The 24071-nt window shown below is 48.8% G+C and overlaps 2 protein-coding genes across 3 annotated transcripts; both read left to right on the forward strand.

Annotated features, from left to right (window-relative positions):
- The first annotated feature begins 2430 nt into the window (after positions 1–2430).
- HMOX1 (heme oxygenase 1) lies at positions 2431–8827 on the forward strand. The gene is made up of 5 exons (XM_009568367.2): positions 2431–2589; positions 2920–3040; positions 5393–5884; positions 6498–6606; positions 8090–8827. The coding sequence occupies exons 1-5, from the start codon at positions 2558–2560 to the stop codon at positions 8224–8226; spliced, it is 891 nt and encodes a 296-aa protein (XP_009566662.2). The 5' UTR covers positions 2431–2557; the 3' UTR covers positions 8227–8827.
- A 3371-nt stretch (positions 8828–12198) lies between these two features.
- MCM5 (minichromosome maintenance complex component 5) lies at positions 12199–23793 on the forward strand. 2 transcript variants are annotated; one of them, XM_054050692.1, is made up of 17 exons: positions 12199–12301; positions 12983–13165; positions 14064–14190; positions 14302–14430; positions 14919–15091; positions 16322–16477; positions 16572–16738; positions 17336–17507; positions 17647–17758; positions 18524–18667; positions 18977–19042; positions 19964–20140; positions 20243–20355; positions 20616–20744; positions 21007–21149; positions 21744–21871; positions 22307–23793. In XM_054050692.1, exons 2-17 carry the CDS (start codon positions 12999–13001, stop codon positions 22406–22408), a joined length of 2205 nt encoding a protein of 734 aa, XP_053906667.1. In that variant the 5' UTR covers positions 12199–12301; positions 12983–12998; the 3' UTR covers positions 22409–23793. The 2 variants fall into 2 exon arrangements, with proteins under 2 accessions (XP_053906667.1, XP_053906665.1); XM_054050690.1 differs by having other exon boundaries at positions 12239–12318.
- Positions 23794–24071: the final 278 nt, after the last annotated feature.

Here is a 24071-nt window from a genome sequence, read left to right on the forward strand (position 1 = left end):
TCAAGTTCCAAGATCCAGAAGGAGGTACATCGTTTCCATTTCCCTGGGACAGTGTGGTTATGAGCCAGGACTACTTCCCAGGAATAAGTATCCTAACTGGAATGGCAGTGACATGATTTGTCTCCCTCTGTCTTTTCCACACCGTCTCATATGTACCTCTACCTCAATCCTGGATGAAAAGGAAGGAGAAGGACCTTTGGGATACATCCTTTTGAATACCTCCAATCATGCAGCCTCTTGGAAGAAGGCAAACAGGCAGGGGACAAATAGCTGACCTGCAAGCAACCAGAAAGTCTTTGGGGAGGAAGAGTGTGCATAACCTCAGCTGCAGAACAGAGGTGAAAGGAAGGACAGAGCTTGGGGATTTGAGGTTTTTTTGTTTCTTTTTTCATATTATTTCTTATTCATAAAAACAATAATAGTACTCATTTTTATATTTTAATGTATTTTCCTACTTCCCTCCAACAGAGCTATAGGTTCAACCTGTGCTCCAGCTTCCTGTACCAGAACATGACTCACTGAAAAGGACAGAGAACTTCACACGAGCTTTAAGGATCTGTGCCAGAGAGAAATGCTCATTTTGTGGCCATCCCTGCAGCAAAATGCCATCAATGTCTTCAAGAGGGACTAGCCGTGCAGCCCTATGTTCCCATGGGCTCTGCACAGGAGCTGTCTTTTGGGGGATGTTTGGGGCTCTGTCACACTTGCTTCAAAGATTCACATATCCTGAGACATTTATTTTACCTTGCAGAAAAATAAGCAAGTAAGAAGCAAGTTGTCTGCAATGGCATGGGGGTAAGCATGGAACGTGACAGCTTTTGCTAGCATGCACTGTTGCTTTAAAAGACAAAAGCAAGACAGGAAAAGTCTGGCTGAGTCAGGGTGGAAGCGCTGAGTAATCCTTCCTGAGGGCTGCACCACAAACCAGATGTCTGCACTAGTCAAAAAAACAAGCGTGGAAGCATATTTCCTCCAGGACAACTTTCTAACCTATAGCACCAAACTGGGATGTGGCCAGGTGTAGGAGCAGTCACAGGGAGACCCGAGCTTGGATGGTAGCACCAACCAGCAAAGCCCCAGAGTGGACTCAGTAAAGGGGTCAGAAGGACAGAAGATGCCACAGTCCCTCCTCCCCAGGCTCTGCCTCCCCATCACCCTGCACACGACTGCACCACGGGGCTTTCTCAGTCCCACAGCAGCAGAGGAATGTGGCCTTAGGTGTCCTGTGTTTTGGGTTAAGCGTAGAATGTGTGTTTTTCTGAAGTACAGCTGGCCAAAGCATCACCTGTATCAGCTAGACCTGCTTCCAGCACAGCTACAGCTGCAAAAGAAGGGCCTCACTTCAATCTCTTGGCTGCCTCACTGACCAGTTCACCAGATTAAAGAGCAAAGCACCCAGCTAATGGCAAAAGCACCTTGTCCAATTACCTTTTCCCAAATCAGAGATATTATTTGTCTCTGAAAGTCTCCACAGACTTCCTCATTTTCTCCCAAGTCTTGTATCACAGTTTTTCAGTCCACCAGCTACTCCAGCCTTCTGGGCATCCAAGAGATGGGGTGCTAGTCTCCTAAATTGCCCCCAGCACAGCTGTGGTAACAGCAGGGACTAGTTGCCACACCAATCAGAAGTTGTTTTTTCCATGCACAAAGGAGCATGGAAAGGATGCCACTGTGTGTAAGTGCAGGCACACCTGTGCTGGCTCTGTGCAAAGAGAGAGGGTTTATTTCCCACAGCAGCACCCTGCAAGGGCGCTTCTGGTGCTTGCAGACGAAAACTGGCACATGCATGTGCCACAGCAGCTGGGTTACCCTGGGTGCCCAGGACTGGTGCATACCTCACGTTCCCTGCTGTGCCCCCTGCCATGAAGAAGGTATAAACCTAACCTGTAGTGCTCTTAACCTGTAGTGCTGAGCTCCCCATCCCATGGCCAGCAAGGACAGCGTTACCTCAGAGACACTCTGAAGACCGCACAGTCGTGGGAAATAAGATATTTATACCTGAGTTATGCTAGAGAAGATGAGGATGGGAGTTGTTAGCTCCCCAGGCAGGGTGCAGCCAGGACACAGACTGGGGTGCAGGGAAAGGAGGCTGTCCACCCTGCCCCAGGTGCTATCCCTGTAAATCCTCTCCACCTTGTCCATCCCTGCTGCCCCCAGCACAATGACCATCACTGCGGCACCTGGGCTCTGCCTGCCACGGGCACCGCGCTGAAAGGGTTATGGAGCCACGTACCCTTGAGGGGGAAGTTGCTGGATGTCCCCTGGTTTGTGCTTAGTTATCAAGACACATCAGGTGACTTCCTTCCGCCCCTTTGGGGCTGCAGGCAAGGACTGGATGAGAGCCACCCTGGGAAGTGCAGTTGTGTTGCAAGAAGTTTGTACTCACACTGAGGTCAGCGGTTTGGCTGCTCACGTGGCCTGGCAGTATAAAGCTGGATGCTGAAGCTGGGCTGCCCAGCTCAGAGGCTTCAGTATCCTGGGAAAGGAACGGAAGGAGGGAAGCACGAGCAAGAAAAAAACAACAGGGAAGCAGAGGAGTGAAACGAAGTCGAGAAACATGGAAACTTCCCAGAAACACAGCTGTGAAAGGTGAGAGCAGGACGGGAATGAGAGGGTGTTGGGTTTTCTTTTTGGCAGAAGAGTATTGTTTCTCCCCTTGCTTTTAGGCATGCTGTTCCTGTTCCTGCTCAGCAGGGAACGGCATGCTCCTGCTTTCACCTCTGGATGGAGTCTGTCAGTCTTCCCTGCTCAGGACAGCGTTTGGGCTTCTGGCATTCCCCTGTCGTCATCTACAGCTCTTGGGAACGCTGTGGTCCTTTTCATGCTGTTCCAGGATACCGCTTTTATCCTAGAGAGCTAAGGTCTATTTTGCCAGAGGAGAGCAACAGCACTGACATCTGTTTTGTTGCTCTTCCCTAGCATGTCCAAGGACTTGTCAGAGCTCATGAAGGAAGCTACCAAGGAGGTGCATGAGCAGGCGGAGAACACGCCATTCATGAAGAATTTCCAGAAGGGGCAGGTGTCGCTCCATGAGTTTAAGGTACTTCATAGCAACATTGCTTGGGATGGGATTTCCTCACCAGGAAATACACTGTTAGGTCAGATTGGCTGCACAGGGACTGAAGTGGGGAGGAGGGGGATGGTGCAAGGAAGAAGGTTCCTTTGCATTACAGCTATCTGCATCTCCTGCGCAAACCATGCTCTTCACCAAACTCCAGCACAATGAGATTTTACCAGCTCCTCTTGCAGGAGGCAGGGAAGGACTCTGCATATCAGGTTGTGCAGCCAAGCTGAAACAGGATAGAAAGACAAAGAGGTTGAAGAGATTAATGTAATTACTTTTCTCGTTCTCCATAAATGCCTGCATGTTTATTATTGGCAATGATAGTTAATTGCGGGTACAACTATGCGGAGACACAGGAGTAGCTGAAATGCCAAAAAGATGGAAAATACTAAGTTTACAACCTTCTAAAAGCAGCTACAGCTAGAAATAATGATGGAACAGTGAGAAAGTGAGGCTGTGGGATCATCTTTGGCACCAAACTTTGCAATGTTTAGTTGTCATTTGGGTTATACCAGAACTGAGATGGTGAACAATAATAACTTAAAGGCAGACTGAGTTTGAGCAAGCCATGTCTACCACTAGCAGGTAGAAGCCTGTTGCTTTTCTTAAGAGAAAAGAGAATCATTTGCAGATATTATTCTGTGCCTAACCTAGTTACGTACATTCTTCCTGGGATCTGAGCCACATAACAAAGCCATGAGCAAAACCAAAGCACACACCTGGACCAGGCTATAGGATGTGACGCAAGGGCTGGCAAATAACAGCTAGAGATCCAATCTGTGGTTTAATTACTTTGTTGTCGAACAATTCCTTGGCAAATAAACTTATGAGAGTAGGAAAAGGACTATTTATTTCTGACAGGTCGCATTCAGGATACTTAGTCAAGCATAAATTTAATCTCAGGTGCTGACTTCCTGCTGTTAGAAATGTGGCTTTGCTTAGGCAGTGAACTTTGAGACAGGCTGGCTATAGTGCAAAAAGTCAGGCCTTCAGGAATATAGCTCAGTATCTTAGAATATATCTATGTGCTGTTGAGCGAGTGGGACATTACTTAGATTTTAAAAAGTAACAATAGTGTTCAAAAACCAAGTTTCCCATTAAACTACTACCTACCTCTGAAAACAACTAGTCAAGTTCTATTTTCTTAATTTGTTAGGCAATGCTTCCACATTTTGTTTCTTTTCCAGTAAGCTGGATAACAGGTTTTTGTTTAAAAACCTCTATTTTTGTTTGCTCTCTTGGCAAACTGATATATCCACCCTGACACATGTCTCCCCAGAATCTGAATATTTGTTTCCACAACCAAGCCACTGCCCATGTCCTTATCAAAGTCCTGTTTGCTGGCAGAGTGGGGAAAAGTTGAATGGCAACTCTTTTGCAGCAGAAGCGATTGCTTTGTGGGAAAGCAAACTGCTTTCTCTTCTGTCATCAGCGTAATCCCCCTTGCCCCAAACCTGACTCACCTGTACTGCAATACTTTCATGTTTTTTCCCTTTGCTGCTGATAAGTGATTCCAGTGTAAGGAAAGCGTGTTGTAGTTGTAAATAGCTAAACAGCCTCTGAAAACACAATGCCCAGGGAAGGAAAGTACACAGCTGGATTGTCTTAGGCCACGTGGAAAAGCTGGCAGATAGAAGAAAGCATCACGTAAGCTGGGGAAAACAATAACAATGGTCTTAAAATAGAGAGAACACACAGCCTCACAGTACTCCTTCACAAAGGCATCTTTCAGAGGCAGGCGGTGCTTCCAGCCCCCTTTTATCTTGTCTCCTTGGAGGCAACCCCACTTGTAAGTCTGAATGAGGAGAGCAGTGGTGCCTCAGTTCCCAGGATGGTGGGATGCCAACAGGATGAATAAGTTGTAAAACAAACAGGGTGTGTCACTGTCTCACAAGGCCCCACAAAGGGAAGCCACATCTTGAAGCATTCAGATTTGAACAATGTGCCAGAAAATATACCTTTGGGAATACCCTCTCTGTTGACGGAGGCAATGAGAAGGATAGACCAGGCATGATTTAATAGGGCCCCAGGTTCTATTACCTCAAGCTGCAAGAACTTTAACTTGAAGATGAAGGCAGTGGCTTTTAGGGACAGGTAAGACCAGTATCTGCTGGAAAGGGGTAGTTCTGATGCTGCCTCAGGCAGAAGGGGAAGGGCTGAGAGGTGTTTTGCTGTACCTCACAAGTCTGTTTTCCACATGGAAAACCTGCAACACCACAGATGTGCACAACTCATACTGAGTGTGCCCCTCATTAGTAGGATTTGTCCCCCAAACCTGAAGATGAGAAACAGGTGCACATGTAGCTCATTCTCTTCCTTCTCTTTCAGCTAGTTACAGCATCCTTGTACTTCATCTACTCTGCTCTAGAAGAAGAGATTGAACGGAACAAGAACAACCCAGTTTTTGCCCCTGTGTATTTTCCGGCAGAGCTGCACCGGAAAGCTGCCCTGGAGGAAGACTTGGAGTATTTCTATGGCAGCAACTGGAAGGAAGAGATCCCATGTCCTGAGGCTACTCAGAAATATGTTGATAGGCTCCACTACGTAGGCAAGAACCACCCAGAGCTCCTGGTGGCCCACGCCTACACTCGCTATTTGGGAGACCTGTCTGGGGGGCAGGTGCTGAAGAAAATTGCCCAAAAGGCCCTACAGCTGCCCAGCACTGGGGAAGGGCTGGCTTTCTTCACCTTTGACGGAGTCTCCAACGCCACCAAGTTCAAGCAGCTCTATCGATCCCGCATGAATGCCCTCGAGATGGATCTTGCCACTAAGAGAAGAGTCTTGGAAGAGGCCAAGAAAGCATTCCTGCTAAATATACAGGTGAGTAGCAACTGGCCATCCCTACCTGCCCACACCTTCTCTTAAACAAAATAACAGCTACAGGGGAAAGGAAAAGACAGTATTTCTTCCTTGGAGTTTATAGGAAGTTGTGTTAGAGCAAGCTAGTCAGAGCTGAACAGCTACACTCATCCAGCCTAGGAGCCTAGCAAAAGGCTGGTCTCTGAAAGCTCTTCTCCCTCCCCTAGGGTTCAAATTCAGTTTCTTCTGTGTGCCATTGTTCAGACATGAATGAGGGCTTATATTGGGAGTAGGGAACACTGTCTATCTGTTCTACCTCCATAGTACTGTTCCACAGGTTCTCTGTGGGTGCTGACTAGATGCAAGGGTACTTTGTTTTCCTTCCTCATCAGAAGATGGGGAATAGCCTTCTCCTGAGACGGAAGTTTCAGGCAGAACCTGTAAAGTGAACAAGGAGTTTGAAAGACATGTTCTTGACCCACAGGCTGACTATGTTCTGTGCAAAAAGTGCCAGGAGACTTGGAGTGAAGGCTTGTGTCTTCTGCTAGCTCCTAAAGTGCTTGAGGCAGGTGTAAGGAGTCCAGTGAAAGAAGTAGAGAAGACCACATAATAAGCTGGTGTTTCTTCTTCTCAGGTGTTTGAGGCGCTGCAGGAGCTGGTGTCTAAGGGCCAGGAGAATGGTCACCCTGGGCAGCCAAAGATGGAGCTTCGCACAAGGAATGCTAACAAATCACATGAGCGTGGTAAGACATTTCTAAGGGCAGGTGTTTAATATTGCCCCTTGTGGTTTCGCTCTCCTCTCTTCCTCTGCTCTTGCTTGTAAATGCCACTGATAAATGAGCTTGCCCTGTCTCTTCTCCAGACATCAGTAGGTAGTGCATGGAGAGGCACTGGTGTCTGCAAGACTTCTTCTAGACATGACAAAACAAGGGCGATACGCTAGAGCCGTCTAGAAATAGTGTCAATGAGGGTGCTTTACAAGAAGAGACTGCCCTCCCCTTCTCTTAGGTTTTAACAAGGTGTAAGGCTCATTTAGCCACATGAGTTTTGATCACAGAGAGAACTGGCCTTGAGTTGATAGACAAAAAGGCTGATTTTGGGCCCAGCAGATCAACTGCGGTGCTGTAATGCTGATAGAAGGTTCTTCACAACGCGCAGCCCTACCCAATAGCCTGTCCTTTTGGACAAAGTCTTCCTCTGGTCATTTTCCTGCCTTCCAGAATTATTTACTGAAAACACTCTTGAAAGTGTGCTGCTTTTATAATGAGCATTGTTCTGGGTGGTGAAATGTAACCAGCTGGGCAGTGGGGACGTACAGGTTACCCATCAATTCTATAGAACTCACAAAGCTCCATCTACTGGCAAGCACCAACCCAGAACTGGGCAAAGTTCAAGCAGCAGCTGCAAGCAGGCAATTCTTTTCCACAGAGTCAGACCCGTGGCTGAGTTAGGAGCAGGGTCAGATGTTTACAGAGGAAAGTGTTTTCCCTGATAGTGTGTAGTTCAAATAAAAAAGTCTTTATGACCTACCTATTCTAAAATTAAAAGGGCGATTTATTTTTTGCGCATACGAGATTGAACCACAGTTTTCCTGTGACAAAGAACGAAAAGCAAACCTTATCTTGCATATCTCTAGCCAATGAAGCTTAGAGCAACTTCTTTGGGAAAGGCAGTAAAAGTTCGCAGTGAAACTTTGCTGCTCCTTTCCCAATGCACTCATAAAAGCAGGATTTTTAGATAAGTTTGTTGTTAATGAGGAATCCCATCTGGAAGTTGTATGGAGAAAATTATTTATCTGAAGTGCTAAGGACTACCTGTTTAAGGCCATGAGATTCCTAATCAATTAAATCAATGAGACAGCAGGCAAAATGCCTTTTGAAATTCTGGCTTAAGTATTCGGCTGTCTTCTGCACACACCAAGGGTTTGGTGGAGATGGGCAGCTTACAAAACCTGTAAGGAGACAAGGGAAGAAGCCAGTACTCAAGTACAGGTTGTGAGACTTTGTGGTTCCAAGGTCAAGACTGCTGCTTCCCTTCTCCCACCCTGGAAGATCTGAACCTGCTGCCTCTGTTTCCTCCACCCAAACCAAGCTCTGAGCTTCCTCCTCCTCCCCTTGACAACTCCAGAAGGGTCTACTTCAACACTGGGGAGAGCAAGTGTGGCATACTGGCAGCTCTTTGCCTCAGACTCCTCTCATTCACCTTTCCCCCCCTCTATTGATCTAGGTCCAGCACCTGGGAAAGAAAGTGAAAGGACAAAGAAGAGGCACACAAACATGATTCCCACCACTCCCCTGGTGCGGTGGATCCTGGCACTCAGCTTCCTAGCCACGACAGTTGCTGTGGGCTTATTTGCCATGTGAAGAAGCAGGACCTTCATCTCCTCCTCATGCCTTCCCTGATCCTGAACTAATCCAACTTTCCCAGTCCTTCTCAGAGAAATTTACCCCCGACTGGGTACTGTGATCTTGGCTCTGCCACTAATATTAGGAGACTTCTCTCCCCAGAAATCAAAGAATGCTGTAGAGGGGGGGGTTCAGGCAAAGTCTCTCCTGTGCTTGGTGTGAGCTCTTCTCAGAGACTAACTTTATCACCAAAAACTAAGGGTAGAAAAGGCTAAAAGCAATGGCCAAGAATTGTTGCTTAACAGAGAGCCTGCAAAAATCCTACAGGATCAGAAATGCAGCTTTGACATCTGTCTCTCCTCAGAAACATGAAGATCTTTGGAGCTCCATTTCCTCAGTTTTTTTATACTGCTAGATAATACTGTGATCACTTTTTCTGTGGAGCCACATGGCTCTTGTGGGTTATAGACTGGTTTATATGACACTAGTAGTTCTTTGTTAACTCTTTTTCCCAATCAGTTTTGGTTTTTAAAAAGCAGAAGACAGCTGTTGAAAATACAGTGTCATTCTTGTCTGTTCGTATAATTTATACACATAATAAATGTCAATATAAAGTCTTCAGGCCTGGTGTATTCTATTATAAAAGCCATACCTGGGGAGAAAGGAGGTGTCTTTCTTCCTCCCAATGTTATGTCTTCCGCATACATGACAACAGACAAAAGTGGGAGCTATCGTCAGAGCCAGACTCTGCTCCCACTCAGTGCTAACAATAATCTGCTACAAGCTGGGGTAGGTTTCTTCAGCTCCTACACACTGGTCTCTATTTCTAGAAATGGAGCTGTGAGCTTACAAAGTATCTTTAAACTATGAGCATACAAAGTGTCTTTAAGGGGCAGAAGTTGTCCATAGGAGCTGGTAGCTATTCTATTAAAAGCAAAGGTGATGGGACACCTCCGCTGGTCAAACCAGGAGAGCTTTACCTGACAGCTACCAGTTAAGGGCTCTGCTACCAGACTCCCTTTGCAAGAACAGCAGCATGAATCAGAAAAACAAGTAAGTTTTCACCACCCAGAAATTAAATGCACACTATATTTCGATCCTTCAAGGCACCTAAATGGGAGACGTCAAGCATGCAGCTACATGCCCTCACCTAGGTAACAAACCAACTCAATGACTCCCAGGACCTGGCACACACATTGGCATTGTTAAAGGCACTTCAAACGCACAGCACTGCTGGAGCAGCCCCATGCATGCAGCTTTCTACCCCCCTCTTTTAGTGAGGCAGATCTGGAGGGCTGCTTTGTGGCCAGCCACTGCTATGGCCATAGGCCCTATCTGCTTCAGAGGCTCTTCTAACACAGGAATCACTGTAGGAGAGGCTGCAGCCCAGGCTTTGTGCCTGCTGTGCCATCAAAGGCCATTATCTACCATCTCAGTCCTCTCCTCCCTCCCCACCAGAAAGCCTCTCTCTCCATGATGCCACCTGTTCTGGCTGTGACCTTAATCGCAAAGACATGCTTTCCTACTGATCTGTTTCAATGGCTAGCACCGAACCTGCTCAAAGAGCAGGAATCAGAAGACAGGTCCTGCTGAGAATAAACAGTGGGAAAGAGGGACTGTCATTATGCTCAGGCTCTTAACTACCCCATATGCCTTCCAAAATCCCCTTTAATACTTCTGTATTTGGACCCATTTGCCAAACCCAGTAGAAAAAGTACTTAATTCTTAAAAATATAGTCAGATGTTTCAAAAGCAGGCAGGAGGCTTGGTAGCTATTCAAATACAAGAACTTATTCGAATTTCTATTAAGTTCTACTTATTCAGTCCCTCAAATCCACCCTAACTAAATAATTATGTTCCCTCAAGCATGCTGAATAACTAAGCATCCTAAACACACAAATGCCTAAGCATTCTACTGCACTCAGACCCCCTCTACTGCCCAAAGAGATCATAACCCTGATCTCAAAGTTAGGAAATCTGGATTCGGACAGACATCCCCTCCCTGCTCATGCCAGAAGGGGTATGGTGCTTTAAGTAATCCAGAGCCATGGTACAACTGCACTGAAGGAATCCAGAGATGAAAACTAAAGCATTGCTTGTGTTACCCGAAACAAAAAAAAACCAATCCCAAAATGAAGTATTTGGTTTAGAGCGGAGACCTTGCTTTTATTCTGCGCAGAGTGCTAGGTGGAAGACCTTCCACAAAACTAGCACACTTACTGAAAACTCCAGAGGCCTATTTAAACAAAACTATGCTCAAAATCTCACCTAGGTAACACAATTGTCACATCTATCCAATGCATATATTTATTAGTTTACACAATTCTACTTCAACACAAAATCGCTCATTTCCTTTCCACATCCTTAAGATAAGGATGTCCTTCAAGTAACACTTAAACAATCACAAATCCCCCCTATCTGACATCTCTTTTCTTGTTTCATCACATTTTCAATCTTGAGCCCATTAACTAATGAGTTCATTATTCTCTTAAGTCTAAGTATCTACATCCTTGAGCAAATACCAAGTTGTTTGTAGAAGACAGTAAGTGTCTGCATCTCTGGGCAGATATTAGGATGTCTGTAGAAGATACAGTGTCTGCATCTCTGGGATCAGGATGTTTGTAGTAAATAAACGAGGTGCAAAATACATTCTCCTTATTTCTTTGAGTAACATTTGTACTCATCTGTGACCTTTATGAACATATCTGGTTTCTCTGCAACATGAGCTGGTTTCTCTGCAACGAGACAGCCCTTACTTTCCATCTGCTGCAGTTAAAACCTCCCTTGCAAGTCACTGTGCTTCCCAGTGTAGTTTTCATTTATGATGAGCACTACCATATTTTTGAAGGTCCAAAATACATACCCAATGACCTGCCAGGCTCCCCTCAATATTCACTACTAGTCAGGAGAAAAGCATTCCGATGAACACACTTCCTGGGCAGTGATTCCAAAAATGCCAGCAAATAAACTCTATAAGACTCGTTTTGGAGTTTTAGAAAGCAAGCACCCTTCGTCAGGCCTGGGCAACACAAGGGAGAGATCTCCATCAATCGTGTGCAGCGAGACAAGAGCTGGGACAGAATATATTTCCCATTTAAATTTTTTCCAGAAATCTTATGCATATTCTATTACTTTTCAAGGACTAATTTTAATGCTATTATGACCTTCACAACAGTCAAAACTCTTGCTGATTTGAAGCTGGCTCCAGCTCTGCCTGGCTTTGCAATTGAGATAGGGAAAGGCTACAAACAGAGGTGATTATGTAAGAGACATCTGTTCAGCACAGATCACACTGAACATAAGGCGTTCCCATCTTCAAAGAATGAACAGTGTCTGGAAAAACACTGTCTGAAAGAAACCACACTATCAGATGGACATTCGGTCTAACTTCCAAAAAAAAACCCCAAACCCAATTACTTAGATGAAACTTAACTCTGCTTTAGCTTAAATCAAAAATATTCCACATTTTGTAACAGTAACTACTTTTTGGAGCAGCAGCAGGCCATCGTGCTCACTGCTCAGCCACTGCCATCCCCATGGGGCCCTGGCCAGACTGTCTGCCTGCCATTTCCCAACAGTACAATCCACCACATCCAGCAGGTTTCTCCCCTGCCCTCTGTGGGTCTGCTGTACCATGACTGGGCAGTCCCATCCTAGTCCCTAGGCCCCAGGCCCCAGTCCCAGTCCCAGTCCCAGTCCCAGTCCCAGTCCCCCCCACTAAGGCCCTGCCACCCCACCAAGCCCTGCAGCCACAGGCCCCAGATGCCCCCAGGGAGCCTCTAGCAATAATTTACTTTAGTCCTAGCCTGTTGCGGCCACACTTTCCGCCGCCTAAAAGCGACTCAGGCCGCCCCGCTCCGCGCCCGCCCGACGGCCATTGTGCTCCACCCGCCCGTCTCCCCCAGTTTTCGCGCCAAATCGCGCCGGGCCGGCAGGAGGCGGAGCGCTCCGGCCAATCAGCGGCAGCGCCCTTCCCCTGGGGGCGGGGAGAGAGGGCTCCCGGTGGCCAATCAGCGCCGGGCGGCGCTGGGGTTTCCGCCGCGCGCCGGTTTTCCCGCGAAAAAGTTAGTGACGGCTTCCCGCGGGCAGCGAGGTGCGGAGCGGGGCGAGGTAGGGGAGGGTTTGCTGGTGGGACCGCAATGACTGGGACAATTGGCGGGGAGGAGGGGGGCAGTGGGGGGAGAGGGTGCCGGGAGACCCCTGGGGAGGGGGAAGGGGAGGGAGGGGGCGATTTAGGGGATGGGAGGCAGCCGTGAGTAGGATCTGTGGGGCCTGATAGGGCATAGGACTAGAGCGAATGGCCTTAAGCTGAGGAGATTTAGGTTGGACATTAGGGAATATTTCTTCACGGAAAGGGTTATCGGGCACTGGCAGAGGCTGCCCGGGGAGGTGGTGGAGTCACCGTCTCTGGAGGTGTTTAAAAGGTGGGTAGATGAGGTACTTGGGGACGTGGTTTAGTAGTGGACAGGTACAGTTGGGCTTGATGATCTCAAAAGTCTTTTTCGGCCTAGTGATTCTATGATTCTGTGTTTTGGAGGGGGGGGGGGGGCATGGGGTATTTGGGGGGGGGGGGGCAGTTTGGGGGACGGGTCATGGAGAGTGGGGTGCAGGCTGGGGGCGGGTAGGATCCCGGGGGCCATTTGAGGGGGAAGCAGAAGGAGAGGGGCAGTTTCGGGGGCAGGGGTTGTAGTGCCGTGGGGAGGAGGGTCCTGTGGGGTTTTGGAGCAGAGGAGGTGGAGACTATTGGAGCTGATCACACGCTCTCACCCTGCAGCGGAGCAGCAGTCGCCATGTCCGGCTTTGATGACCCTGGCATTTACTACAGTGACAGTTTCGGGGGTGATGCATCAGTGGACGAGGGGCAAGTTCGGAAGTCACAGCTGCAGAAGCGGTTCAAAGAGTTTCTGCGGCAGTACCGGGTGGGCACGGACCGCACAGGCTTCACCTTCAAATACAGGTGACCGCTTTTTTCCTTCTGTGCTATACGCACACCATGCTGCATATCCAATCTGTTAGCCTTCCTCCTGCTAGGCATACCTCAGGTATACACTAGCCCACATCAGCTTTTCTCGTCCTTTAGACCATGAAGTGCTCTTTGTTAATTGAAGAAATGTTATTGGCTCCCAGTTAGCCCTGTAGAAAATCTGAGGTCTGGTGTTGTCCCGAATTTTTAGACAGCTAGCCAGTGACAGGGGTAGCAGTAAAGGGATCTACACTGCCAAACTAGCATCTAGTTCTGAACTTCAAGGTCTGTCTTCAAGTTCTAGTGCTCTTTGGTCTGGAGTTTTGTCTGTATCCATTAAAATCAGTGCAGCACTCTCCATGTGTTCCTTCTGAGGCTGCGAAGGTCCCTTGGCTGTGTCTTTGGCTATGCAGCTTGGAGAGACAACTGTGAGAGAACAGACAAATGTATCACACAATGGCTGGGACAGCCTTTCCCTTCATCTCTGAATTCTGTGTACCCTGGCTTTTTTTAAGGAGAACGCTTTCTGTTGTGCTATTACTTCCTTTTTTAAAAGTCATATTTTAGTTATAATAAGTATTATCCTGGTTAGAGTTTTTCTAATTGTCTACTTGGTTGTGTAACTCTAATAAACAACTAGTGCTATACTTTACGTTTTCACTGCAAGCACTCATGTTCCTGGTCTTAGGTCACGTTTCAAAGTGGCTTAGGGTGAAATATTTGCCTAGGTCCCTCTGTACTTCTCTTGGCACTCTCATGATTTCCTCCATTGCTTTCCAAGCCTCAGGCTCCCTGCAGAAGCTGCCTAATCTGATCCCTGCTCATCAGAAGGCTGCTGTGGGTGACTGGTGCTTTCTGCCCTGCAAACTTTTATCACTTAAATGCCTTCCAGGGATGAGCTTAAACGACATTATAACCTGAGTCAGTATTGGGTAGAGGTGGAGATGGAAGACCTGGCCAGCTTTGATGAAGATCTTGCTGACTATCTGTACAAGCAGCCAGCAGAGCACCTGCAGCTGGTAAGGATGGAGGGAGTGGGTCACCTGGCATGCTGACATCATTGCGTCATGAGAGCAGCCATGACAATATGCTGTAATATACTCAAAATAGCCTAGATATTCCTCTTGTAGTTGGAAGAAGCAGCAAAAGAAGTCGCAGATGAGGTCACCCGTCCTCGTCCTTCAGGAGAGGAGACTCTGCAAGACATCCAGGTCATGTTGAGATCAGATGCCAACGCAGCAAATATCCGCAGCCTGAAGGTGAGGTGAATCCACTGCTGCGCTGAGCAGCAAGTGGAAGATCTTTCCTGTGTGTGGGGGTGATTGCAGGGATACTCTGCAACTTAAATCTGACTGCAAAGGACTGTTACTGCTGTTAGTGAGGTTCTGCATGGAGAGCTTTGTCCTCTTTCATTTTGAAATCAGCGTGGCTTAAGTCATGCAACCTTCCACTACTACTGTGGAACAAGAGTCACAGTGGAGTGCTTTTGCCAGTCATTCCCAGTTAAGCTTACTTCAACTTTCAAAACAGTTAGCTCTGGGGGTCCTGCTGTCATTCCAGAAATGTTGATGGATTCTGTCCCTTCACAGACACTGTCAAAAAGTGCAGGCTTTTTTGTTCTGGTACATTAGTCCCACAAACAAGGGACATGTACTTAAGAAAGTACTGAGTTTCTTTAACATCTTTAGTTCCCCGTCTATCCTCCAGTGACAGCTTTCTCACCTTCCCTTCACATTTTCTTTTTCAGTCTGATCAGATGTCCCACCTTGTGAAAATCCCTGGGATTGTAATCGCAGCAACCCCTGTGAGGGCCAAAGCCACCAGAATAGCCATCCAGTGCCGCAGCTGCCGCAACACCATCAGCAACATTGCGGTGCGCCCAGGCCTAGAGGGTTACGCTCTGCCCAGGAAATGCAACACGTAAGAACTGACATGGGGATCAATACCACAGGCTAGTGGGAGAAAAAAGGCTGTGACACTTCCTCCTGCTGCCCCTCTGTCCCATGCCTGCCACAGAGTCACACAAGGCAGAATCGTCTGTGCTGCTCTCTGCCTCTTCCCTTTTGATGCCCTTGTGTTTGCATGTACCCACAGACAGCAGGTTTTAGCTCCGTCCATCTGGGGCATTTGTAAAATCTACAGTGAAAATGTAGAAAATCTACAGGGCCTCTTGTACCTAAAGGTGCATTCCTGCCTCCAGCTGTCCCATAATGCTGTGTTAAGCTGCTGTCTTAACTTCCTATTAAGTTGTAATCTTTTTCAAATGAACTTCTTTCTTCTATGTTCCCCACCTCAGGAGGCTGTTTTGTGTTACCTTCTGTAAGGATGCTTTACAGCTCTTGATGCCCATGCATGTGGTGAGCATTGGGCTGCTGCTGTGCTGCACTTCATGTGCCGATTCATCCTGTGGGTTTTGGTTTTGAGCATATGCCTGCCAGTATTTATCTTCTGTGCCATACCTCTAATGCAGTCTGAGAGGTCGTTGGGATAGGGATCATTCTTCCTTGTGGTGTGTACAGCACCTGGCTCCTGATCCTTGACTGCTCAGGTGCATCAGCATTCTCCTGTTACCCTCCTAGAAAGCCCTGTCCCTGTCTGCATGAAGTCAGGCATTGCTAGTGATGTACTGAGATGGCAGCAGCAGGATGTGGAGGTGCTCCTTGTCTCGAAGAGCTTGTAGTCTAACAAGGCAGATATGTCTCGGGAGACTGGGAGGTTGATGGCAGCCTTGTCACATTGCTAATTGCTTTCTCACCAGAAACTACTTAACATTTGCTTCATGTGCGAGGTTATAAAACAAAATGCCCTGCCATGTCACTGCGTCTGTACTGTTTCCTTCTGTGTAATTAATGAATTACCGTCCTCCCTGCTTTTAGCTAGCAGGGGAAAGGGGGGAGACAGAGAGTATTGAGGCATGTGTCACCCTGTCTTTGGCTTGTTCTCATGCTTGCCATTAGTAGCTGTTGAAGACGAGACAGAGGGCATGGTGAGACTTTGGTTTTGCCCTGTGCAACTGCCCTTCTCACCTGACAGGCACTGCTCAGAGAGGTGGCTGCTCTGGGCTCTGTCACCACTGTCCCCTCTACAGGGGTGCTCCAAGGGGTGGCTCCTGAGTGGCAGCAGCCTGCCCTGATTGGTCTCTCTGCACAGAGAACAAGCTGGACGCCCAAAGTGCCCACTGGACCCGTATTTCATCATGCCAGATAAGTGCAAGTGTGTGGACTTCCAGGTCCTGAAGCTGCAGGAGTCCCCAGATGCTGTGCCTCATGGGGAGATGCCCCGGCACTTGCAGCTGTACTGCGACAGGTACCAGCATGGTTTCCCCACCCTTACCCCACAGGTGTTCTGATGCCATCCTTTCTCCTGCTACCATCCTCTGCTTTCCCTTTCTTCCTCTTAGGTACCTGTGTGACAAAGTTGTCCCAGGGAACAGAGTCACTATCATGGGCATCTACTCCATCAAGAAGTCTGCCCAGAGCAAGAACAAAAGCCGTGACAATGTGGGTGTGGGCATCCGGAGTGCTTACATCCGTGTGGTGGGCATCCAGGTGGATGTGGAAGGCTCAGGTGAGGGTTGCTTTTGGTGCTCATCTGGTCTGTCTTGGTAGGATGGTGTTGGAGAGCCTCCTTTGAAGAAGTTGGTCCCTCATCAAGGACTGTATGAAATCACAGCCTAGGCCCGTCTCTGCTGCTTATATAGCAGAACGTTCAAGCCAGTCTGGAGGTCTGACTTGCCCTGAATGCTCTGTAGTGATGTCCTATATGGCTTTTTCTCAATGATATTAAATAAGGACACTTCAGCCCGAGTCCTCCGGGGTATTTAAGTACTTTTATCTTATTGATCTTAGTGTGAGTCTGCTAAGTCATCCCTGAGGATTTAGGCTGAAGTCAACGGTTAAAATTGAGCTATGCATTTAAAATAGGGTCCTGACTGTAATTCTACATCTGGTTCCTCCAAAACTGCTTTGCCCAAGATCTTTGCTTTTTCCTACCAGCCTCTAAGGGCACAACCTGCCTTGCTGTAATCGCAAATGCCTGCCCTCTCCACCTGTGGCACTTGGCGTGGTCTTCAAGAAGGGATTTTGGTGGTATCAGGGAATAGTGTCATTTACTTTAAAGCATCCATTTTTCCACTGTTACATCATTCCTCTCATCCCTGTACAGGACATAGCTTTGCTGGCTTAGTGACCCCTCAAGAAGAGGAGGAACTTCGTCGCCTTGCTGCCATGCCTAACATCTATGAGACCATTGCCAAGAGCATTGCACCCTCCATCTATGGCAGCACTGACATCAAGAAGGCCATTGCCTGCCTCTTATTCGGAGGTTCTCGCAAGAGGTGAGGAAAAGTCAGCCTGGTGGAGAGAGAATACAGTGTTCTGGTGGTGCTTTCAGCTGCCTGCCGCTTGTCAGCAATGCTTGATTATCAAAATAAAGGCTAACCATCTCTCTTTCTTCTTCCCACCCTGTCACTCCAGGCTCCCAGATGGGCTGACCCGCAGAGGAGACATCAACTTACTGATGCTGGGTGACCCTGGCACAGCCAAATCCCAGCTGCTGAAGTTCGTTGAGAAGTGTTCACCCATTGGGGTAGGTGGCGTGAGATACCTGCTTGTTGTGCAGCTTGTTTCTTTCTTCTTGCATAACACCAAAGACCAGACCATAGTCACAGCAAACACCTGCCTGTGCATCCACAGCCAGGCAAGCTGGCAGAGGTGCAAACTGCTGTTTCTGGTGTTAGCCTGGGAGAGATGGGATGCAGGATGGGGAATGAGGGAGGGAAGGGGAAGCAGGTAATGCCTTTCATTATGATGTGAGCTAGACTATTTGCAGACGTCCAAAGATGTGACTGCTGCTGCTTTTCATAGTTGAGACTTGATCAGAGGAGAGGCTGGCTGGTCAGGACAAATGAAGTTGACTGCATCTCAGGCACGGACATCCAGACTGAGCCCAGGCATGAAATTATATTTTCAGCTGTGTTTTCTTGTATTCTCTATTAAACTCAGCCTCTGACTGCTTTGTTCCCTCAGAAGGAAAACAAAGCTAATGCAGCAGCCCACCAAACAATGAATCATTCCCTGTTCTGTACTTAATACCTGTATTTGTCTGTCTCTCTGCAGGCCTTCCGTTGCGTCACAGCTGCTTAGCCCAAGGACTAGGCAATAGTCTTGCTCTCTACCTGGCAGGTCCATTTTTAGCATGTGCAGAGGCGTTTTCCTGGAGGTCCTTGTGTTTCTTCCAGCTGCTCTGGATTTTGTAGTGCTAGGGGTGCTTTGTCCTCCAGCTGGAGTGGTGCGCTCCTGGGTCCCACAGCAGCTTACATACTATCTCTTTCCTTGTCCTGCATATTGCTAGGTGTACACCTCAGGGAAAGGCAGCAGCGCTGCTGGCTTGACAGCCTCGGTCATCCGCGACCCTTCCTCCAGGAGTTTCTTCATGGAGGGAGGAGCCATGGTGCTGGCAGATGGGGGAGTGGTGTGCATCGATGAATTTGACAAGGTACCTGTGGGGCTGCATGCATGGGAACGGGGAAATGAGCCCTGGGACTGTGAGCTGCTCCCGGGAGAGCCCTGATTTGAAGGAGAAAGGGCAACTTTTCTGAGGCTGCCTCACTTTCATTCGAGGAAGGTCAGGGGATGGTGCTGCAGGGAAATTCGGGTTACTTACTGTGCTCTTGGGCAGAGGTCCTCAAGGAACTTTACCTGGGGGGTCAGCATTAGTGGATGTATAGCTGAAGTCCAATGAAGATGACTGATGGTGACTTTTTTTTTTTCTCCCCACCTCACTTCTCCCACCTCGGCTGAGAAGATGCGGGAGGATGACCGTGTGGCCATCCATGAAGCCATGGAGCAGCAGACCATCTCCATTGCTAAGGTGAGCTGTGGGCATGCATTGCCCTGGGGCAGGAGTCTGACTTGCCACTGGGTTTCTGAGATCCCAGGAACCAGTGGTCATACCACTTTTGCCAGAATTGCCCATTTTAGAATGGCTTGTCCAGACAATGGTTTTGATGTTACTTTTTTTCTGATCTGAGACCTGTCAGCCCTGCCTGTAGTCTTTGGATTCTTTCCTGTCAGGCAGCCTGAAATTCAGCAGGACTGAAACGAGCTCGCTGTGCTCTGCCTGTCTTCTGCTCCTCTAGATTTAGTAGCTCTGCTTACGTCTATGTGTCACAGCCTGATGTCACCTCTTTTTCTTTCTTCCCACTGCTCTTCTCCCCCTCAGAAGATATACTGAAACAGCTTGACATCCTGGTGCCAGGTCTTCTCTCAAATCAGAGTTTCTTTTCCTTTCAGTCATTTTTTGTAGCACTTCAGCTTCCTCTGGTCACTCTGGCTCAGCCCTTAACTGTTCAGTCCTTGGTAGCACAACACCCACTATGAGTTTCCTGTGCTCCTGACTCTTGCCCTGCTACCTGCAAACCTGCATTTTGTCCCCAAGGCTGCCCAGGAACCTTGGGCCTGGCCACCCATTTTCTGTCTCAAGTTGCAGACTTGGTGATAGGGTCTTGTGTGTCCTTGCCCCTGACATGAAGTTTTAAATGAAGCTACTGAGTGCTGAAGTCTCAGCTGAAGCCAGTCGTCCAGAGGATGTGTGGGTCCAGCCCAGTGTAGCTCCTGTGCTGACCCTTCTGCAGTGTGAAACTATTGCAGAGCAATTGGGTACTCCTTAAGGGGTTTTATGTAAACATGAGTGTCAGTGAATGAGTCCTGGCAAACTCCTTTGGACCTTTCACTATGAGTTAATAGCCTTCTAGTCCTGCTTGACCCTATCCATTTCTTGTTTCCCCCTTAGGCAGGAATCACAACCACACTCAACTCCCGATGCTCAGTGCTGGCAGCTGCCAATTCTGTTTTTGGGCGCTGGGATGAGACCAAAGGCGAGGAGAACATTGATTTTATGCCAACCATCCTGTCCCGTTTTGACATGATCTTTATCGTCAAAGATGAGCACAACGAGGAGCGAGACATGGTGGGTTGGGGCATGTGGGTGCAGCTGGGACTTGTCGTGCTGTTTTTCAGGATAGGGAGGCAGTGGGGTTTCCAGCTGCCTAACTGCCCTCTGCTCTCCTAGACGCTGGCCAAGCACGTGATGTCCTTACATGTGAGCGCCTTGACACAGACCCAGGCTGTGGAGGGCGAGATCGAGCTGAACAAGCTGAAGAAGCTCATCTCCTTTTGTCGGACGTGAGTGTGATTCTGTGATTCAGTGAGTGAGAGGCATGACTTTTAGGCAGTGCCCAGGCTACAGGATGGGAGGTGGTGGTAAGAAGCGAACTGCGCAGTCAGTGTTTCCAAGAGCTCTATTTGGGTGACTTTTTTAACTCCTGCCTTGGAAAAAGGGAAGGGAGAGCAGCTAGTGATGGCCCCACAACATAGCCCAAGGGAAGCGTTCCCAGGGGATCCCCCCTGGTGATGCCACTTCCAGCTCCTGTCCCCTCTTGTAGGAGGTGTGGCCCTCGACTGTCTGCAGCAGCAGCAGAGAAGTTGAAGAACCGCTACGTCCTGATGCGGAGCGGCACTCGCCAGCATGAGCAGGAGAGCGACCGGCGCTCCAGCATCCCCATCACTGTCCGGTGAGCAACCCTACCCTCCTCACCCCGCTAAAACCCTCAAGGTTGGAGTTGCATTGCTGAGTATCACCTGGAGTGAGAAGAGTTAGGAGTGATGGGGTTTGAGGGGTTTGAGGAAGCCCTCAGCGAACAGGGCAACACTGGAGGTGCCATGGGGCAGTTGGGAGGTGCCTGAAGTGGGTGAGGTTAGGTGGGTGTCTCAGGGGGAAGGAGAAGACTCCTTGGAGCTCCAGTAGAAAGCAGGAAATGTCTCCTTTGGCTACAGGCAACTAGAAGCCATAGTGCGTATTGCCGAGTCCCTGGCGAAGATGAAGCTTCAACCCTTTTCCACTGAGGTGGATGTTGAGGAGGCCTTGCGGCTCTTCCAGGTGTCCACACTTGATGCAGCCATGTCAGGCAGCCTGTCAGGTGAGCGGGAGATGCTCTGTGCTGGGGGTAGGAGGGACATGCTGGGCCAGGCTGCTCAGGGCAAGGAGACCTGAGATTCCCTCCCATGCCCAGACAGGCAGGGGAAGGAGGTGCTTCCAGGCACCCTGTGGAAGGATGCTGGACATGCTTACTGAACAAAGACAAAGCAGATCCTGTCGCAGCAAGGGGCCGTCATGCCTGTGAGGCTGTGGCTCATGGGAACAGCAATGAAAAGTGACACGAAGAGTCTCCACCTCGGGTGGGCAACAAAGGGATGGCCTGGTCCCTTGTGGTCCCAAGGACAGAGTACAATGCTGGAGGTGGTTCCTAAACCTATTTGTCCTCTAGCCTCTTCCCTAGGGGGGTAGACAGTGAGAGGCAGCGTGGCACAAAGGGTATCAAGGAAGCTCCAGCAGTCAGTTGCACATTCAGCTGTGTCTTTGAAGCTCCACAGTGTTTGATGGTGGATTTGTTTGTGGGTTCCCGTAAGACTCAAAGATATGCAAGTGTGGTGAGAGACATGGGAGACAGGCACTCTGGCTTTGAGACTGATATATGGGTTGTGCAGAGAGCTCACACAGCCTTTCCCTCCAGGGGCAGAAGGCTTCACGACACAGGAGGACCAAGAGATGCTGTCCCGCATTGAGAAACAGCTTAAACGCCGCTTCGCCATTGGCTCTCAGGTGTCAGAGCACAGCATTGTCCAGGACTTCATGCGGCAGGTGGGCCAGGGGCACTGCGGAGGGTTGGGCTGTGAAACCAGGCACCCCAGGCTGCTGCTTGGCTTGTGAAACCTGTTCCCCAAGAGGTAGCTGGAGAGCTTTTTAGTCATATTTGCATTTAAAGTTGTTTGTAGGGAGGGGTGTGCAGTGTGATTGTAGACTCTAAGGGAATGAGACAAGAACTCTTTTCTCAAAAGCACTGGCCTTTGGGGCTGTTTGGATTGTTTTGGGTGCTACCCTTGGAACCAGAACCATTTGATTTGTGATACTGGCTGCAGTCCGACCTGAAATAATGAAACGAGAAAGGAGTGCAAGTGCCTGGTTCTACGGACCTTCCTCCTTCCAGAGAGGCACAGCTAGGCTTTAGCAGCTGTGGCAGGTTCGTGGTGAGCTTCTCCGTGCCTGATCATCTCCCTCTGTTTTCCCCTTTTCCAGAAATACCCAGAACATGCCATCTACAAAGTGCTGCAGCTGATGATGCGTCGGGGGGAGATCCAGCACCGCATGCAACGCAAAGTCCTCTACCGCATCAAGTGACCTATTGGTCCCATGCATGGAGAAGGAACTGCTGCTGTGTACTGCCTGCCCACATGTGGACAGAGAGCCCTGTGGGGCTGGCACCTGCCCTTGAAAGAACCTTTTCCTTGGGGACATAAACAGCCTGGAGTCTCCCTTTTAAACCAGGGTTCAGAGTGGTCAGGTTTTCACTCGGGTGCTCTGACCCTGTGTCACGTCAGTGTTTCTTTGAACTCCAGAAGCTTTTAGTTTGTATTAAAATAAAAACTGATATTGATATCCCAATGTCTTTGGCTGCCTGGAGGGACAGAGATCTATGCCTTTCCCCCACTGGAGGCAGTGCAGGATTTTGGGTGGAAAGGCATCCCTCCTGCTTGTCCTGTGTTACCACTGCCCAGCAGCCACCCTGGGGCCTCACCTTGAAGCAGCACACAACCCCGTGGGCACTACCAGCAGCCCTGAAGGCAGAAACTCATTTCTTGCTCAGGGTTTGATCTGTCTAATAAGGCATAAATTCTGTTGGTGTAGGCTGCCCTGTCAGACTCAGCCATGCAGGAGGCACCTTACTCAGTCACTGCGTGCAGGCTGTTGCTGCAATCTTCCCCCTCTGGCAGCATTATCAAAGGAGACAAGCTGCTCTTTGCTTATCCCTTCCCCTCTCCAAGGGCTGCAGCAGGCAAACTCTTTACCCTGCAGTGTAAAGAGCTGTACGGAAGCCTGGCCTGGCTTGTCTCAGTGAGGATGGCAATGCAGGCTGATGTTCAAGAGCTCTATGCCCTCCTACAAGTAGCTTCTGCCACCTCTTTGCGGACAGCCGTGGGCAGGGTTGTCTCACTTGCCAAGAGCCTCTTCTGAGCTCTGCCCCGAGGTGCATTTGTGGAACTGCTTGCTCTTCTGTGTTCACCGCATGACCTTGCACTTGTCAAACTCTGCAGGTTTTTGTAATTTGTAATGAATATTAAATCTTTTTGGTATCCTCCCAAAGATGTGAAGTGCATGTAGGTCCCTGTCCTTGGCAGCTCGGGGCCAGCCCGGATGTGGAGGAGTGCTGGTGGGAGACCTTGTGCCATCTGAAGATGGTGCAGGGTTGGGAGTTGATGCTGGAGAGGCTGTTGGCATGTCTGTGGGTGATCTTCAGGCTGAAAAACGCCCCAGGAGTGGCTTGATTAGCAAAGAAACATTCGGGACCAGCAGAGGGTACCAGAGTCTCGAGGATGCTGGGCTGCAGCCTCAGCTTTGATGCCTCCTCCTCTAGAGGGAAATGAGGGGGAGCAGAGCGTCTCTTTGGGCTGAGGTGGTGGACAGCAGGATGCACCCAGCCTGGTGGCTGTCACACAAAGGCTGGGCTCCCCTGGAACCATCAGATGTACAACAGTGTCCATGTTTCAACATCTTCCAAGTTTCAACTGACAAGGAACCTGATGCTCAGATAATGTCAATGATCTGTCACAGAAGGAGTCAGTTGCAGAGGAGCAGGTTTTCTAATTTTTTACTCCCAGTCCTGAGATTTAGTCACAAAAGTTGTCAATGTCCTGTTTTAAGACCGCAGTGTCTCTTCCCAAATAAAAATAATACAGGCTTGTTAGTATTTTTTTTAAATTTGTTTTTGTTGTGTGATGCTTTGTCTTTTTTTAAACACAGTGCTTCTAATCAGTGGGGAAATTTCCAAAAAGTGCCAAAGCAT

Source organism: Cuculus canorus, chromosome 1 (assembly GCF_017976375.1).
Source record: "Cuculus canorus isolate bCucCan1 chromosome 1, bCucCan1.pri, whole genome shotgun sequence".
NCBI classification, from domain to species: Eukaryota; Metazoa; Chordata; class Aves; order Cuculiformes; family Cuculidae; genus Cuculus; species Cuculus canorus.